This window comes from Crocodylus porosus, unplaced genomic scaffold (genome assembly GCF_001723895.1).
Source record: "Crocodylus porosus isolate Cpor-Errol unplaced genomic scaffold, CroPor_comp1, whole genome shotgun sequence".
NCBI lineage: Eukaryota > Metazoa > Chordata > Crocodylia > Crocodylidae > Crocodylus > Crocodylus porosus.
The window spans coordinates 162,926,306-162,945,555 of record NW_017728886.1 but is presented as its reverse complement, the minus strand read 5'-3'; the positions used below and the strand labels follow the sequence as shown (position 1 = coordinate 162,945,555).

Below are 19,250 nucleotides of genomic sequence, written 5' to 3'. Positions count from 1 at the left end.
CCAACCCTAGAAACTATGAAACTATGAAAATTACTCCCTCTCACTGCTTGCTCTGCTTCCCAGCAATCAGCTCTAATCTTTCATTCTAGAGCTTCCAAGGTTTGGAATTTGGGCGGGGCTGAACGTCATCTTTCCTTGCAACTTCCTGATTCTGCACTTCGGATTCACAGCAAGAACAGAAAAGGCAAACTGCTCAGCACAGCTCTCTGAAATATCTGCAAGAAGTGCTTCTAAAGAGGTAACTTTTATTTGTTTCAAACGACTTCCGAGTCATTCTGCAGATGGCAAATGGAATGCTCTCAGCTTGCTAGCAGACCATGTATCTCAAGAAGGGCATGATTCATAGATTCATAGATGCTAGGGTGAGATGGGACCTCAAATCATCAAGTCCAACCCCCTGCCTAGGCAGGAAAGAGCACTGGTGACAGATGACCCCAGCCAGATGCCTATCCAGCCTTCTCGTAAAGACCCCCAAGGTAGGGGAGAGCACCACCTCCCTTGGAAGCCCATTCCGAATTTTGGCCACCCTTACTGTGAAGAAGTTGATGTTTTAAAATGACGTTTTAAGTGGCCTTTTAGCCCTTCTCCTGCTGCTGTTCTGTAGCTATCATATTGTTCAGAAACAAGCTTTGTGGGTCATGAGTCTCCTCAACTGATGACATAGCAGTCTCAGAAGAGTGTGAAGTCCAACTTATCTCTAATATCACAGTGTTCTCTAATTTAAAATTACAAAAAGATCCTCCACTTGAAACTAGTCTTCCTTCTGTATCTTTCTGGAGTCCTGTCTCCCTCCCCACTAGATTTGAAACTAAGTACCAGTAATTAAAAAAACAATAACAAAAAACCCTGCCTATATAGGGGAACTCAGATATTGTACAAGGAAAAAACTTGGAAATATTAGACACAGGACCTGACCTGGAAAGCCTAGATGCTGATGGAACTGGGCATTGGAGCTGAGCACCCCGGTGTCACGGTGGGGCCAAGTACGGATCGAACAGGTGGGATTAGTGGCGAGGAGTCAGAGTGGGCGTGACGCATGCGGTTTCAAAACAGAATGCTTTTATTGTTTACTTACGCCACTGAGACGGTAATGTAGCGTAGGCTGGTCAAACTTGGTTACAGTAATACGACAATACGATAACGGTGAACGAGAAACGGTGCCGAGTCGGTAACAGGAACGAAGTCGATGAACAGGTACGAGTCGAATAACGAGTTGATCGAAAACGTAGAATGAGAAAACGAGGCCAGAACGTAGTAAATGAATAACGAGAGAACGAACGGATAATTGAGAACAAGTGGCCGAAACGAGTCAAAGATAACCGGAACGTGAACAAGTAAACGATGATCGATAACGAATGGTCGAGACGAGACGACTGTTTTCTAGGAAGGGGTACGCCGGGATACGACGGTGGCGGGGAGACCAGTGGAACTCTGGGAAGCAAACCAGGGTTCTAAGAGGCTCTCCTGAGGCAGTCTCTGCTCAGGTCGGGTCTGGTCTCCGCTGGGGGTGGAGACTCACTGGCCTTAAATATGTTTCGAGTGGCCAATCAGATAGCTCCCCTTTTGGAAAGTTCTAGTCCATTCTGGTGCATGTCTAGGCATGCGCGTAGTGCCAATTCAGATTACCTCACTGAACTTTTATGATGGACAAGTATGGGGCATGTGCTGGGCATGCTCACTAGCCCTCTGGGGATTTTCCACTTACTTGTCCATGCATGTCTGTGCTTAACACTGTGTTATCCAGCATCTCATTCAAATTTGGTTCTGACACTGGGTATAGGTGGTTTAAATTCAGAGTTTCGGATACAAGCTCATCTCTTTAAATATCTGCCGCTAGGTGTGTTCCTAAGCAAGTTGATCCATAAAAGAAATCACCCTAAGAAATCCTTGACATGCTTTTCAGAAGCATCTCTGTGCACCTTGCTGGGATACTTCAGCAGCTACTTCCCTTCCTTTCCTCTGAATTTAACCAGACTCATCCCAGTTTCCTAGTCCTGTGAATATCAAAGATAATTTGTCTCTGTAATAGCCAAGGTCCTCTTGTTTTTCTCCTTCTCTCAACCACTATGGGCTCCACACAGTATTGCCTTTAGCCAGTCTGCCTCTTCCCTTCTTACAAAAATCTAGAGGTAGCATTGCTCACAGTGGATGTGTCTACATCTGCAATTAGTGCACATGAATAAGCTCTGGAGTTTATTGTTCCAGAGTTTTTTTCCCCCAGGTGCACTGTTTAAGCGTATGCCCAGGAGTAATTAACTCCAGAGCAATCAACTCCGGAGTTTATTCATGCACGGCATAGGAAGCCCGGTCAGATCAGCCCCGGTTGACAGGACTCCAGCTGTCAGCCTGCCAGCCCAGGGCTGCTCCAACAGTGGAGGGGGCTGGCTGGGGCATGAGGGTACCTCAGGACAGGGTTAGGCAGCAGGCAGCCCCCACACTGAAGCACCCTTATGCCAGCCCAGTCAGCATCTACACGCGTGCTGCTGCACACACAAAAAAACTCTGCGGGAGGGTAGTAAAAGCTTTGTTATCTGGCATCAAATATGATGGTTAATCAAATGTGCATGGTCTAGTGCGCTTGCTGGGGTACAGGGAGTGGGGACCCATGCAGGCTCCTTTGCCCTGGGCCATGGGCCGAAGAAGTGACAATGAAAAACTCAGCTCACGGGAAGAACTGCTGCAGTACAGAAGAAAACCCCCCATAAATCGCACACCGCTGGTTATGACATATCACCCCTCCCTTGAACCTGTACGGAAAATCCCCAAACAATTGCAACCCATACTAAAAAAGACCCTATTCTTAAAGAGATCTTCCCAGGGTCCAACATCCTAGCCTTCAAACAAGCACCAAACCTCGCTGACCTCATCACCAGAAGCAAACTTCCTCAAGCCCAGAACACACCAAAAGGATCCAGAGCATGCCATGACAAGAAATGCAAAACCTGCCAACACGTCTCCACCACCACTACTACACCTCACAACAGAGTCATCAGCATTCCTGGATCTTACAGCTGCACCTCCAGAAATGTAATGTATCTCATCCGATGCACCAAATGCCCTGATGCAAAATATGTAGGAGAGACCAAACAACAACTGCACATCAGAATGAATGCACACCGGAAATCTGTCAAAGACAGGAATACCCAGTTACCTATGGAGGCACATTTCTCACTAGAAAACCACTCTCTCTCCAATCTCTTGGTCCTGATCCTCAAACAAAACTTACAAAACACTTCCCAGAGATGAGCCTATGAACTCCACTTCATCAGCCTCCTGGATACTAAAAATCATGGACTAAATATAGACATTGGATTTATGATACATTATAACCTGCTTGACATCTGACTCCCTAGGTATCTCTCCACTATTCATCCCCCTTCTCTCCCTTTCCGCCCCCACCTCCCCTCCCACCTGTCCCTCACCCATTGACTCCTCAATCTACATTTTTACTGACTACCTGTCTTGTATGCAGACCAACCTGGCCCCTGGCTTCTTTGCTTTTCATTCCACCCAGGAAGAGCACACACCAACTGCTGAAACTTCCTTAGCCTGACGAAGGGTTTTTGAACCCGAAAGCTTGCTTAATAATTGTTTTCCAACTATTTAAGTTGGTCTAATAAAAGGCATCAGATTCACGCAAAGAACCTTGTCTGCCTACGTCCTTAGACCAACATGGCTACAACCTACAACCCTGTATTCTAAAGCAGGGATTTTCAACCTTTTTTGGTTGGTGTACCCCTGGCAGCTGGTTGAGAAGCAGGGAGTCCCCTGGCCAGTCAATGTGCCGGGGGTGGAGGTGGGGAGGCAAAACCAGAAGCAAAACTGGAAGTGCCCCCACTTCTCTGCACCGCTGCTGCATACCCTCTGGGGCCTTCCCAAGTACCCCCTGGTTGGCACCCCTTGTTCTAAGGTGTTTGAGTCTCTTCAGCTCCATCTGCAGGCTGACTGTGAAAATTGTAAGTGCTTTTAAAATTTTTCCAGGAGCTATGGGTGTCTACAGATGTGTTCCATGCATGTTTTACAGTGATGTAATTTGGAGCACCTTTTTATAACACTATAAAGTTACAGTGCTTTTAAACATGACAGAAGTGCAGTGTTTGGTAGAGAGGGCCTCTGAGCCTCCCTGCATTTTTCAGGCTAAGAAGCAGGGGGTACTCCACAGCCACCTGGGGCAACAGAAGACTGTAGACAGCAGCAGACCAGTGGAGGAGGCAGAGTTGGGATAAGAGGCTGTCACTCACCTTCTCATCCTACCCTTACTTTCTCCCCCACCTCCCACGCTGGGAGCAGGCACAGCTTCTGCTACAGGCTGAGCAGCAGCTCTCACCTAGGCTGACAATCCAACTCCAAGCATCTGGTCCTCAGCTATGAAGGGTCTCAGGGTGTGTGCGTGTGTCCCACTACTGTACAGCTCTTTCCTGTGCCTGCTTCAAGCCTGTGGTCCCCAGCCACACAGGGGTTCAGGAGGAGGTGGCGGTGGGGCATATGTCTGTGTGGCGGAGAGTGTGCATGCATGTGTGTGTGTCTGTGGGTATGTGCATGTGGGTGTGTGCTGGGGAGCACTAACCAAGCTCACAAAGCCCATGGGATACTGGCAGAGTCACCAGAAATGTGACCAGCATATAGAAATTATTTAAAGCACTGTAGGTTGCTAAAGTGCTGTAAAATACAGCACTGCAAATTTAATACCTGATTTAACAAGGTTTAATTTAAAGCACTGGACCCATTTTTAAAGTGCTGTAAAGCCATGCACTTCTGTTAAATCACAGCAATAAAATGCTTTACATGGCAAAAGAAAGCAACTTCTGTACATATCCTAGAAGCCACCTATGAAGCATCGTGTTAAAAAAGTTATGGTTTTTGTTATGACTTGTGTCTGATTTACTGGAGTTTTGAATGGTGTTGTTTTTGCATTTTCTCCCCCAGGAGGTGTTAATATAATGATGCGTTTGTTTTCAAAGGCTCTGGTGCAGTTAACCTTATTTATGTTTTTAACCAGTCTTTAGCGATACAGTTTATAAATTGTGCTTGTTTTTACCCCAAACATTGTTTCAACTTTATCCCTACAAAAATGGAGAAAGAATAACATTTAGCTCGTCTGTCTTTAATAAATGTAGTTGAGTTTCAAATGGCAGATCTTTCAAGAGTAAGCAGATTGCAGACACATCAATATATTGCACTGTGATTTTTTTCCCATTGAAAGTAATTTTAGATACAAAATAAACTGGTGCCGTAACTTCAGTCCCCATATACTATAAATAGACTAATTGTGTTAGATTAAATTATAACTCTAGATACTGTTGTTCAAATTCATTAAGTTGAGTTACATAAGTGAGAAATAAATCACAGATCTGTGAGTTCACAGATTCCTTTTAACCCACAAAACTCTGACTTTGACCTCTACATAGATATTGTTTAACTCTTTCTGTTAAATTTTATCTTGTTGTTTTTCATGTATGGATGTCAGAATATACTGTTTGTAGCATGGCATACAATCCATTTTTGCCATAGTAACAAAACTCTGCACATACTGGACTACTGTAACAGAAAGCTCGTGACCCCTGTTACTTTATGAAGAAAAAACTGTGAGTAGAGAAGCCAGGCAATGGTAAAACCCTGCTGCCCAGGCAGGGGAGAGTCCCATCATGGTAAAGGGTTGCATCTGCTGCCAGTCAGGATATCTCAGCCTAGAGCTAGCTGGCTGGCAGGAAATAGGCAGCTGGAGACCTGAGGCCATGACTGCTTACTGCAGGTTTGGCAGACCACAAATAAGCCCACAGGGCAATGCCCAACTCAAGCAGCAGGACACTGCTAGATCAGGAATCACAATGGCATCAGTCATTCATTAGAACCCAGGGAGAAATCCCTGCAGGTGGCTGGGGAGCCACCTGACCAGAAGGTGGCCAGGCTTGAGGCATGGCAGTCTCACCCTGCAAGCTGCTGGATAAAGAGCTTTGTGTCAGGGAGGCTGCTGGGGGAATGTCAAGCTGACTTAGAGCTCCTCTCTGAACTGCTAGCTGAATACTGGTGCCTTACGAAAGGAGCACAGCCTAAGTAAGGGGGAGCCTGACTGCAAGGCAGCTAGATATTGCTGTCATTGGGTACACCTATACCTAAGCTTTTGTTACAGCTTATTATTGATGGTTTGTGGAAGGGATTGTGAGGGGTCTTGGAGGTCCTATTAGTGCCCTAGGGGCATGTGATTGCCTTGAGTCCTGTTAGGGGCAGGCTCAAGGCATGGCCAGGGGGCCCAGTGCCTGGAGCAGGGCAGAGTTTGGGGACCAGCGGGCCGAAGCCCAAGAAGGGCTAAGCCAGAGCCCAATAGGGCAAGGCTAGGGCTGAAGCCCAGAAGCTGGGTCTGAAACAGCGGATCCTGAGCTAGGTGACACAGTGAGAAAGCAGAGACAGAGGCCAAGTGGGCCAAGACCCTTACAAGGGAGTGATCTGACAGATGGATAACATCTTTGAAGCATGGGCATGGTGTAAAGGGGAGGTCAGAGCCACATAATTAACCCTTAAGGCAATGAGCATGGACATAATAACTATGGGCCAATTAACCTAACGTCTATCCCAGGGAAAATCCTGGAAAAATTCATTAAGGAGTCTATGTGTGATAGGCTTGCAGAAGGTAGGATTCTGCATGACAGCCAGCATGGCTTCATCGTGAGCAGGTCTTGTCTTACCAACCTCATTTCCTTTTACAATCAGGTAACTTACCACCTGGATAAGAGAAAGGAGGTTGACATTGTATACCTTGACTTCTAAAAAGCCTTTGATCTGGTATCCCACAGTGTTCTCACAAGATAACTGGAGGATTGTGAGCTTACTTGTGAGCCAGTTACGTGGGTATGAAGCTGGCTACAGGGTAGGACCCAGAGAGTCCTAATGAATGGATCTGTGTCATCCTGGCAAGAAGTGGCCAGTGGTGTCCCACAGGGGTTGGTGCTCGGTCCAGTACTTTTCAACATCTTTATCAGTTATTTGGATATGGGGGTGAAGAGCTCACTGACCAAGTTTGCGGATGACACCAAGTTATGGGGAAGTATAGTCATACTTGAAGATAAGCTACAGATACAGGTGAATCTAGACAGGCAAGCAAGTTGGACGAGTCGGAACCAGATTAAATTCAACACTGAGAAATGTAAAATGCTCCACCTGGGGATGAACAATCCCCTACACACCTACAGGCTTGGTTGCACCAAACTGATCAGTACCACAGATGAAAGGGACCTGGGTATAATAATAGACCACAGTATGAATATTAGCTGGCAGTGCAATGCTGTTGGCAGTAGGGCAAATAATACTCTGGCATGCATCAATCAATGCATCTCCAGCAAAACCAAGGAAGTTATTCTTTCCCTCTACTCAGCACTGGTGAGACCCTAAGTGGAGTACTGTGTCCAGTTCTGGACGCTGCACTTTAACAAGAACATGGTAAAACTTTAGAGAGTCCAGAGAAGGGCCACCCGTATGACTAGAGACTTGCACAGCAAGCCATATGAGGAAAGGCTGAGGAACCTGGGACTCTTCAGCCTGAAAAAGAGAAGGCTGAGAGGGGGCTTGTTAGTGGTTTACCACTTGTTCACCAGGGGACCCTTGGGGAAAAACAGGAGTAATGGCCACAAACTCCTGGAAGACCATTTCAGACTCAACATTAGGAAAAACTTCTTCACAGTTAACATGTCCAGACTGTGGAATAAACTCCCTCCAGAGGTGGTGCAATTGCCTACCCTGGAAATCTTCAGGAGGAGACTGGACAATCACCTCGCTGGAGTCACCTGACCCCACCTGTCTTTCCTGCCCAGTGCAGGGGGCTGGACCCGACGATCTTCCAAGGTCCCTTCCAGCCTTGCAATCTATGAATCTGTGGATCTGTGTTCACAAGAGGAGATCTGACGTGGGAAGCCCTGGGGTAGCCTCCCTTTTTCTAAAAGACAATAAAACCAAGGCCTGGCGGGCAAGTGAAGGAGAGTGTGCAAAAAACAGCTGGCTAGGCAAGGACTGAGCAGCCGCCAGGGGGTATCACAGCCACCCCCCTTCCCCCCAGGGATGAGGGCTTGTTACAACTACCTACAGAATAGTACAGCAACAGATTTTCAGAAGAAATAAGATTGATATAGTTTGGACTTTAAACTAGAAAATGGTTGCATAACGGCCCTGTTGAACTGCTTGAAACAAAACACATGGGGAAATGTTACTTATGAAAACACTGCTTTTTCATCCCTTTTCTAGGTCATGGAAGAGAAGGAGCTGCCTTATGTGTTGACAGACACTATAGGAGGGCCACATGGAGTATATTTGGAGCACATGGAGTTTATGAAGAAATATTTTAACCTTGTTGCCATGAAGGAATTTCCTGAAAACCAAAAATATCTTGGTGAAAAGATCAAAGCTATTTATATATGGTGGCAAAAGCCAGCTGTTAACCGGGAGCTGCTCCAGAGCCTTCCTAACTTAAAGATCATAGCAAACTTCGGAGCAGGAGTGGATCACTTGGACTTGAAACTGATCTCTAGCTTTGGAGTGAAAGTGACCAACACTCCGCTTGCTGTGTCTAATGCCACTGCAGACCTGGGCATGGCTTTAATGCTAGCATCTTCCAGGAGATTGGTAGAAGGTAACAATTCATATTGTTTGGTATTTTTTTAAAATATAAAATGACTTCTTAGAAGTTGTTATATAAAATATATGTTAATGCAAAATTAAGAGTAAAATGTGTGTGCACAAAAAGTAAGGTATGGAGAAAAATGAATGTAAACATCTCACAGGTCCCTGGCACATGTTCATTTAAAGGTGCCATGGGATCTGCTTCCTGGGTTGTACTAAATTTAGTTAAGGGGTAGGGTGAATGGAAATGAAATGACTGGTGAGAGTATTCCATTTTTCCTTCATTTTTATATACTTTTTTACAGTTCTCTTCTGTATGTCTTATATGGTTAAAGTGTAAATATTTACCAATTACCTTTTACGGTGGTCATTTTCCTGTTAGGCTGCCATCTGCACCCTGATGTCTCAAACTGCTAAACCACATCCTCTTAACTTTTTTACTGAGATAGATTAAATTATAAAAAGGTCACCCTAAACTGTGACCCACTTGCTTTCCTTTTAGTTAGCTGTATTAGTTATGTCAGGGCACAAAATGATATTGCTTATGCTAAGCATTTTGCTAAAGTGGCTTTCAACAATCACAACAGGAAGAGGTATGATTATGGGATTGGGGATCAGATCCGAATCATACCCTTTCTACTGTCAGTGCAGGGGGAGCTCAGATTCATGATCCTGGTCTGGCAAGTTGAAGCCAGGTGCCCACAGATCTGGGTCCAGGGCTGATGATCAGCAGGGGTGATTTCAGACCCCAATACAGTCCCGTCCTGGCACCAACAATCAGCTGATTGTCAGCCTGGGCCCCAGACCTGCCACATATTTAACTTAAGGCACCATACAAACCAGCCATAAAAATGATTGTACATAGAACATTGTCATGGCTGATTTGCCATTTTATGACACCTTAAACTGGGTGCACATATAACACCTTTGCCATTTATGCTGTGATTTAACATGTTAATTGTAGCGTAAATGTAATGTGTAGAGGGGGCCACAAGAAATTTACCTACACATGTGATGTGTACAATTCCCAAACAAAAATAGCAGTAAGACAGATACGATCCCTTTTCCACCCACCCAAAGATTTAGGATTTATCTCCTAAAGCTTTTCAGGGAGCAATGAACTCTGCCTCCAAGACTGATATCAACTGGTTCCCCAGCAGCTGGTATTCCCTGCTCTGTGTCTCTTCTGTCTGCTGCCTTTTGTATATCTGCAGAAGAGCCTGGTGGCAGCGAAGTATCCTGGAGCCTCCAGGAAATGGAGAATCTTTGGTTCCACTGAAAGTCCTACAGTGGTACTAGTACCTATATTTCATCAGCTATGCTATGTAGTGTCCACAGCATCTTACAGATGTGGCTTAGCTTCTGATGACCAGCCATACTGAATAGAAGCTACATTGGCTCAGGTATCAGTTGAAGGGTTGACAATATTTACAGAGCCCAAGAAGGCTGGCAGTTTTGTTTTGAACGTGAAAAGGAGGTTAAGTCTAGTGTCTCATTCCATTCCCTTACTCTGTCCCAGTAGGAGTTGGAGATTTATACTGTCCTGAGCATGTAATTAAGTCAAGAGCCCTGCCGGCTAATGCAACATTGTGTTTTATGGTCAAAAGGTGGTCCTCTACTCCCATGGTAGCTTATGACTAAAAGTAGAGTTATATGGAGGCTTGGAACCATACTACTCACATAATATTTGTTTTTATTTTTTTTAGGATGTCAGATCACAGTTTCCCCAGACACTGAGCAGTTTGCTGCTGACTGGCTGGGAGAGGATGTCACTGGGGCTACCCTTGGGATCATTGGAATGGGCAGGATTGGCTATAAAGTGGCCAAGCGGGCTAAAGCGTTTGACATGAAAATTCTGTATCACAACAGGAACCGGAGGTGAAAGTGCACCTGCTTTTCAAGATTACCTGTAGCTCTCATTATCAAATATTTTTCTTGTCCCGAATGGGATGAGGATGTAGTGACATGATATCAGCAGCATTGTTGTTTAGGCCCTTTTTGATTATTTTTTATTTTAATTCTAAGCAGTGAGAAACAGTTCTGACTTGTTTTATTTTATGTTCAATTTAGGGCCAAAGCAGAAAGGAATAGAAATGTGCATGAATTGCTGTTCTTCCTATAAATCAGAGGTTCACAAACCTTTTCAGAATAGACCACACCTTAATAGAGTGTGAAAAGGGGAGATGGTTCAGTCAGTGCATAGCATGAGACCTGAATAGAAGCAGGTGGTTTGACCCTGAGGCAGCTAAAAATAAAGAAATCAGTAGCATGTGACCTGCTAGTACTCTGTGGATCAACTGTAGTCTATAGACCACTTATGGAAACTTTCCCTAATATAAATAGCATAAATCCCCTCTTTCCATTGTGCCTGCACCTATATTGCAGACACAGAAAATGAAAATTGTTTGAGATGGGAAGGTATTCATGTCAGAGCCAGAAGCTGTGATGACAAGGGTATCTATTTTACTACATCTGCATTGTAGTGTTGGGGCCTCGTGCTTGGCACTATACAGACATTCAACAAATGACAGTCTTTGCCTTGAAGAACTTAGTGTCTAAAAGATGAGACATAATTGTGGATGGTGGTAAATGACACAGTGAGACACTGGCAACCTTCCGGACATCTCTAGTATCCCCAAATAAGGTCCCTGGCTGCAATCTCTTTCATCAGAATTGCCTTTGTTCAATTGTTTGCATTTGTTTATCTCCTCTTTTCATTTCTTACTTCCATACACTAAGTTTTATCCTAGCCAGGAAACTTCACAAGGAAGCTGGTATCCTAGCTCTTGGAAGAGAACAACTTTTGAGGCTCTTTAGAACAGTGCAGTTTGCTGTGGGTCAGGCACTAACTCCACAGACTGGCAAAAGGCAATCAGGACTCATAGTAGACATATCTTTTATTAGACCAACATGATTTTTGCAAAAAAATCTCTTTAATTACAAGCTTTCAGGCACAAACACCCTTCATCAGGCATTGGAGAAAAGTTTGTAAAAGTTCTTCTGGGTAGAAATGAAAATTCATATTTCTATTGACTCCTCTGTGAAATCCTTTGAAATATGAACTTTCATTTCTACCGAAGAGAACTTTTACAATATTTTCTCCAATGCTGTACAATGAGAGGCTGAGAGATTTGGGTCTATTCAGCCTGGAGAAGAGAAGACTCAGAGAGAACTTGAGAGAGCCTAAAGGGCGCATATCAGGGACCGGGAAAATGTCTGTTCACCAGGGCTCCCCAGGGGAAGACTAGGACCAATGGTCATAAATTGCTAGCAGACCACTTTAGATTACAGTAGATGTAAGGAAAAACTTCTGTACAGCTCGAGTATCTAGGGTCTGGAATAGACTTCCGCCAGAGGTGGTACGATCACCTACTCTGGGTATCTTAAAAAAATGTCTGGATGCTCATCTTGTTGGGGTCATCTGACCCCAGGAGTCTTTTCTGCCCAAGCGCAGGGGGGCTGGACCTGATGATATTGAGAGATCCTTTCCAGCCCCTAACATCTATGAATCCATGGTGGTCTTTCTGAGTTTTTTGCAACAGAATTTCTCTATTTGTCCGTAGTTAAAAAATGAGTGAAAGCTAAAAGCTGGCATTTTCTGAGGGGTCTTGAGTCTAAAAAGGTTGAGAAGCAGTTAGAAAGCAGGGGTTCCCAAACTGTGGTACATGTGCCCCTGGGGCACATGTGCCCAAGACATCTCTGGGGAATATGCAGGAGAAATTGTGTAACAGCAGATTTAATTTTCATTAGAATAACTGGCATTTAAGGGGTTACAATATAAACTATATGCTGGTAGGGTTATACATGGGCAGCTGGTAAATCTGGAAGGGGGTACGCAATAAGAAAGTTTGAGAGCCTCTGAGATAGAGGATACTTACGTGACCCCTTACTGAACAGCAAATAAGTTATTGACCAATTATTCATACTTTGGGAGAGCAAGGGAATAAAGATGTGTTTTGTAATACAGATTTGAACCAGGGCTGTGAATGGTTAAATGTTTCAACATTTAACTGTATAAACAGTACTACCTTACTGGTTATCATTTAGTGCCAGGCTGGGAGTAGTCCAGCAGGAATGGGGAGAAGGGAAGCAGCACAGTGCCCCTAAAGGTGGCAGGGCTGGCAGGGAGGAGGGAGGGAGTAGCAGGTACTTGTACCTTGTATGGCAGGGATGCGGTAGGGGAGCAGCAAGGGGCCCAATCTTTCTTGTGGAGTCATAATAGCCTGGCCCTTTCCCTGCTGTCCACCTGAAGCACACATGTACATGTTGCTGGCAGTAAGCTGGGCCAGGGCTCTGCAGACCCCAGCGCAGCCACTTGCAGCCCTTGCCCCTGGGTAGCTGCACATGGATGCCAACAGTAGGTGAGGGACCTTCCCAGCCCACTGCTGCTGCCCAGAGAACAAGTGAGTACAGGTGGGAGCTGGTCCCCAGTAGATACATGTTTAACTGATAACATTAGGGGAGTTTAAATTGGTACTTAATTAATTAGTATTTACATCCCTAATTTGAAACTCCTCCAGTATTTGCTGTTTACCACTGGAATTGAATTTTGCTTTCCCTCAGAAAGGAGGAAGAGGAGCAGGCTGTTGGTGCTTGTTTTTGTGAAAAAATGGAAGACTTGCTCCAGCAGTCAGATTTTGTGATGTTGGTTGTGAACCTGACACCTCAGACACACAAACTGATTGGGAAAAGAGAACTAGAGCTGATGAAACCCACTGCTACTCTCATTAACATCTGCAGAGGTAGGGTACAGGATAACTGTTTGCCAAGTGCAACTCTCTTTTAAATTGAAAGGTCTCTGGAAAAAAATCAACCCCTAATGCCAGGTAGAATTTTTCTGTAAAATTTCTGTCTATAGCCCTGATTCAGCAAAACGCTTAGAACTCATTCATAAATTGAAGCATACGAGTACTCCTGTTAGAATACAGTGGAAATTTGCATGCTTAAAATGAAGTACGGCAGTAAGTGCTTTGGGAAATTATGGATAGGATTATTCTGGTTAAAGTAATTCATAGATTTAAATAGTCTGTAGAATCATGACTAATAGCAGCAGTGTTTCTTCCAGGAGTTTGGGGTAATAGGCACAGCAGGAAGGTTAAATTGTTCTATCAGCTTTGACCAAACAGTTAAAAAAATTACCTCTGAAGCTTACTGTTAAAGACAGATTTATCCAATAAGCAAAACTTATGTATCATCTATTTAAAAAGTACTTTTCTCATCTAGAACCTTGGAATTTTAGTATAAAACCTTTTATTTGTAATTTTATTGCCAAATTTCAGAATCAGTACTTTTTCTGACAGAGGTGGAAATAGATTGATATATCAAAGTGTACATTACAGCATTTTTTATTTAGTAGATTTTGTTCCTGTAATCTAGGCCCAGTGATTGATCAAGATGCACTGGTGGAAGCACTTCAGAATAAAGTTATCAAGGCTGCTGCACTGGATGTGACTTACCCTGAACCTCTGCCAAGGTAGAAAATAGTCAAATCAGTAGTCAAATAGTGGGTGCATACAAAGTTTGAAATAAGTAAGTCTGAGTACTCACATGAACGAGAAGCTGCATCATGTTTTATTAATATTAATATATTGATCTCATGTAAATCAACAGGACTGCCTATATACACAGATTTGGCAGGATTAGCAACCTAGACCCCAAGGCAACAGTCCTTTTAAATAAACACAATTTATGTAAACTTCTTCAGGAATGTTGCTGCCTAAAAGCTGTAGGATCAGGATTGGAGTATAGCAGTTAAGTCCACTCTGTATATGCTTTAACCAAGCAATAATTATATATAAAAATGTAACAATAATAATAATGAAAAGAACTAATACAAGCTTGAATTTCATCTCTAATGTTTCTATTTTTCTTTTTTTCCAGAGATCATCCTTTGTTAAAACTAAAGAACATTATAATTACTCCTCACATTGGAACTGCTACTAAACAGGCACGGTGGCTCATGATGAAGAGTATAGTTGAAAATATATTTTCTGCTCTTAATGGTCTTCCTATCCCTAATGAAGTATTTCCTTAATATGACTTCTATCTGGCAATAGCTAGTGTTTATATTAATAAAAGGAAATACTAATTTGAATCTTACATATATAATTAGTTTATGCGTATTAAACAATAACATGTAGAAGTAAAATATTTGGTTTTAATTTTTTTTTGATTTAACTATAAAAAATTCTTCATGAAAATCATGAAGTACTTCATCCTAAGCTTAACATGAATGAGTAACTTGGCTGCATGCCTGCTGAGTCTGGATGTCGGTGAACTTTATTTTGATTGCATCCTTTGAGTTGTCCTACAGCATTCTAGCACAACAGACAAATGAAAACAAGTTTAACCACAGTAAGGCAATCTGTATTGTAGTGCTTTTCACAGAGAAGGATACATTTCACAGCAAAATGTAGCCTGTTGTTTTTAATAAATGGTTAGACTTGGCAATGCTTGTAACTTATCCTAAGGGTCAGTACTTGGGATATGTCACCCAAGGAACAGTACATAGAAGGAAACACGGCTGAGTACAGTATTAGCGTACACAATGCAATCTCTGGTACAGTAGCAGTGGATATGTAGCTTATCAACATAAGGAACATTTTGCTCATTTTGTTAAACCTCGTGTGGACGCATCAAAAGCTGTACATAAATTGTGTCTACAGGTGAGATTTTTGTGGCATAGGCGTACAGGTTAGGGTTGTGGTGCTAGAAACAAAACTCTGCAGGCCAGGCCTGAACTGGCACTCCAGACTTCCTCTGCAGATCACCTTTGCTACAGTTTCATTCTTTTCTTTTTTAGGTGGTTCAGTTCCATTGATTAATGCCTGAGGGCATCATAAAGCAAAGGCTTTGCCTGTTTTACATCCCTCCCCATTGATCAGTACTATGGTAGGGAAGCAGCACACCATCAGTGCCTATTCTCCTTTGTCCCCAGGCTGCTAATCCTACATCAGGATAAGGGCACATTCTAGTCCCTCCCTTTATTCCCTTGCATATGCATGTAGGGCAAGTGACAGATGCACTTTTTAGGTGTTCTTAAGTATTCTCTAAGTCTAGTTAAATAATGATCTTTCTAGGTGCTACTGAAATTCACCCATGTCTGAGATGAAATTCAGTGCAAATGGTCATTAGTAGTGAGCGTAGCCATGTTGTTGTATCATTGATGGTCTGTGCGTCAGTAAGACAGCACTCCCTTCCTTTCCTGGCAGCACCAAGCTCACTGCGTGATGGGTATTATTTCTATTGTGACAAGTACATAGGTGCCCACTGTGCAAAGGCAGTGGTTTTCAATCTTTTTAGAATCAAGGCACCCATTGGAAAATACAAGCTCCTAGCTCTTGACTACAGAAAAATAATAGAACAATTCTTCTGTAGCAAAGAACTCAGAAGGATCATAAGAGGTCAGAATGTTTTTTGATAGTATGGATTCCTCTTCAAAATCTCTGGGCTTATTTTGTGAATTGTGTTTGCACCCCTAACAGCACTATATTGCCTATTAACCTTAAAAGGATCTTGCAGCACCTGGGTTGAGAATCACAGCTTTGTCTGAGACAACTCTGGTTGTCTTCTTCCCAGGAGGAGGCCTCAGTTGTTCTGAGTCATGACTGATACAATATTTCTGGGAAGGGAAAGTAAATATCAAGCTTTCAAATGTCTCCTGCCCACCTAGAGAACAGTGTTACTGCTGTTTGGAGTCAGCAGCTTAACTTCCCTTTCACATAAAAGTGAGAAATAGGTGGAGAATAAATGTAGGGAAACTCAGTTCATATTTGACCTGGATAGGACCGCAACAGGTTAGAATGAAATCTCTGGCGGGAACCAGATGTGCAGGCATGTGCGGTCTGTGGTGCTACAGACCTCTTTGCAGTGACACAAACTGCATACCGGGCACGTTAAAATGCGCCCTGTGCTACAAATTTTGCTACTGGGAAATCCCAGTAGTAAAAAAAAAATGCTGCAAAAAAGTGGCACGGCACACACAGGAGCGTGTGCTGGCAGACACAGAGGCTCGGCCTTCCTGGGAGATGCTCTAGCTGCTGGCCAGAGTGTCTCCCCTTCTCTAGTTCCCCCCTGGCTCCTCCAGCAGGCGGGGGCTGAACAAGAAGAACTAAGGAAATGGCAGTTTCTCCAAAGCAGGGTACTTCATCCTGCACCAAAGCTTGTGTGTGCCATAGGTGCCGAGTACATGGGGGCCCCCAGGGCCCTGGCCTCCTTTGGGAAGGGGCAGTCCCCAAAATGGGAACATAAAATCCCAGTACTAGGCTTCATGACTCCAGGACAGCATTTGTCCTTGATTTCCAGTATTGTGCAAGGATCTGGGTTTTCCGTTCATCACGGAAAAATGCAGGAAATGGTGTGTTTCCTCTTGCAGGCTGGCAGAGTTCCAGCTTGCAAGGGGTGCCACATGCATGTGTGCACATGCACATATGGACATGGCCAAGAATATAGCCCCAGTCAGCAGTGGAGAGCAGTTCCCCCAGCTGCCTGCAGGTAAAAGTCTAGGAGGGGCAGATTGAGGCTTCCATGGTGAGGGAGGGAGGGAGGGGTTGGGTCTGAGGGCACTGCCCAGCCAGGGTAGTTCATGGGGGCTGGGGTAGGAAGTGGGAGAGACCCATGACTCATCCAGGGGACCAGGGGACAGGGAATGGCTGCCTGCTGCTGTGCACACTCCTGGGGAGGGCTATGAGGGGGGAGGCACCGGCCCCCCAGATTTTTGCACAGGGCCAATGTGAGTTGCCTGCTGCCCACTGCAGGCTCAGGGCTCCCTGCCCTGCTGCCCTCCCCCTGGAAGCCCTGCACCAGCTGTGCCACTGGCATGCAGGGATGCACTCCCTGGGTTTATCTTGTGAATCATGTTTGTACATCTAACAGTGCTAATTTTGTATGGCACCTTGCTAGCACCCATGAAGGGATTTCAAGACACCCCAGGGTGCCATGGCCTTCTGCTTGAGAATCGCTGTGCTAAGCAGTGTACAAACACACAATAAAAAAGCTGGGTCTTGCCCCAAAGCCCTTACAATCTAGTTGCCAGAGCTTCAAAGGGGTGTTTCTCCTTTGAGCTGAGTGGACTGGGTCAGAATGGAGCAACAAGTTGAAGCCATATCCAAGGGTCCCTGCTGCCGTCCTGCCCAAGTGAGAGATGGGGGCTGGGGGCTAGGATGGCTGTGCACATGCTGACTTTGGCTTGCTCAGGCTAAAAGCAGAGTACTCTACTCATCTGGGGCTGATTAGTCTGAGATTTGATGCCCATCAGAACAGGTGAGGGACAACTGTAAGAACATAAAAGACACCATACTGGGTCAGATGAATGATCCACCTAGCCCAAGAGCCTCTCTGACAGGGCCAAGAGTGGATGCTACAGGGGGAGAGCATAGAACTGGGTCTCTCTAGACCAGCAGTTCTCACCCTGCTTTGTACCAGGGGCAGGGAGGAGGTGTGCGATACGGGGCCCCCAAGCAGCCCTTTGCAGGCTGGAACGCTGTCAGCCTGCAAGCAAGGCTTTCCCACGTTTTTCGCCTTGAAAGAATTCATTTTGAAAGTCTCCTTTCCTATGCTCTTGCAACCCACTTTCAGGTGGTGACCCACGGGTTGAGAAATGCAGCTCTAGGGGGATCTAGCTACACTCTCCTTGGCAGCCTTCAGTCTTTGTCCTTGAGACCCCCCCCCCAAAAAAAACAAAAACAAAAAAAGAAACAAAAAAAAGAAATCAGCTGAGGCAAAGAGATAATTCAGCTACTTCACACGAGGAACACAAAACGCAAACACTCTTGGTTCAGAGGTGAGACCTTTTATTAGGCTTCTTTTTCTTTTACATCTTTTATGAGCTTGAATACATTTTCTTAGCTGCTTCGCACGCACTTCCTGCGGGACAAGGGGCCTGGGGCGAGACCAGACACCCCGATCCACGCCACGCCAAGCCAAGCCGAGCTCTCCGGCAGAGGAGGGGAGGCGGCGCGGAGCCGGGGCGGGCCCGCCGTGCCCGCAGGGGGCGCTGCGCCGGCTCTCAGCCGCGGTCGGCGGAGGGACAGGCGCGGCGCCATGTGGCGCCTGGCTGCTGGGGCGCGCCGGGCTCTGCACGTCTCCGCCGCCCTGGGCGGCTCCAGGAACCTGCTCAAGAAATTCCTCCGCAAAACCAAGTAGGTGCGCGGGGATCCCCCCAGCCCAGACCGGGACACGACGCAGCCCCCCCGGGCCGGCCTCTGCCGCAGCCCGGCGATGCCAAGCAGAGGAGGCCCCGGGGCGGCTGGAACGCGGGGGTGTTGCGTGCTTGTGACGTCACAGAGGCGCTCTTGATGATGTCACCGTGGCACTGCCCTTCGGGAGCCTGCCTGCGCCGGCTCGGCATGGTCAGGAAGTGGCCTGTTGTCCTAAGTCGAGCTCTCCCCTGCCATGAGAAGGATGACACTCCCTCAGGATCCACCCCTCATCTGGCTTTCTACCTTCTCGGCTTGGGACTGGAAGTGTTTTTGTACAAACCCCCTCTCCCCCCCAAACCCCCCCCCCAAACAAACAAGCTACAAACCCCACGAGGTGGGAATGATTTTTGGTGCGGTTTTTATTTTAGAGTCTTTTATGCGTTTAAACCCCAGATGATGCTTAAAGCGGTTCGTTTCTCTGGAGGCCACCAAAATCACAGACAC

The 19,250-nt window shown here is 45.3% G+C and overlaps 2 protein-coding genes across 4 annotated transcripts in view; both read left to right on the top strand.

The window, feature by feature from the left end:
- Window positions 1-127: 127 nt before the first annotated feature.
- On the top strand, window positions 128-14,857 carry LOC109316462 (probable 2-ketogluconate reductase). 3 transcript variants are annotated; one of them, XM_019544576.1, is made up of 6 exons: window positions 128-238; window positions 8,233-8,617; window positions 10,314-10,485; window positions 13,171-13,349; window positions 13,984-14,080; window positions 14,488-14,857. In XM_019544576.1, the coding sequence occupies exons 2-6, from the start codon at window positions 8,236-8,238 to the stop codon at window positions 14,639-14,641; spliced, it is 984 nt and encodes a 327-aa protein (XP_019400121.1). In that variant the 5' UTR covers window positions 128-238; window positions 8,233-8,235; the 3' UTR covers window positions 14,642-14,857. The 3 variants fall into 3 exon arrangements, with proteins under 3 accessions (XP_019400121.1, XP_019400130.1, XP_019400113.1); XM_019544585.1 differs by having other exon boundaries at window positions 142-238; window positions 8,214-8,617; XM_019544568.1 differs by lacking the exon at window positions 128-238 and adding an exon at window positions 3,780-3,956.
- A 3,762-nt stretch (window positions 14,858-18,619) lies between these two features.
- Window positions 18,620-19,250, top strand: part of RBFA (ribosome binding factor A (putative)) — a 15,987-nt gene continuing 15,356 nt past the window's right edge. The window contains exon 1 of the mRNA XM_019544517.1: window positions 18,620-18,746. Coding sequence (XP_019400062.1) covers window positions 18,649-18,746 — 98 coding nt within the window. The 5' untranslated portion in view covers window positions 18,620-18,648. The remainder of the gene's footprint in view (window positions 18,747-19,250) is intronic.

Excerpts from the sequence above, each read along its gene's own strand:
- LOC109316462 (XM_019544568.1), top strand. The coding sequence starts at position 3,780 with ATGTGCCGGGGGTGGAGGTGGGGAGGCAAAACCAGAAGCAAAACTGGA. Across the intron at positions 10,486-13,170 it reads TATCACAACAGGAACCGGAG|AAAGGAGGAAGAGGAGCAGG; the intron begins GTGAAAGTGCAC and ends GCTTTCCCTCAG. Across the intron at positions 13,350-13,983 it reads TCTCATTAACATCTGCAGAG|GCCCAGTGATTGATCAAGAT; the intron begins GTAGGGTACAGG and ends CCTGTAATCTAG.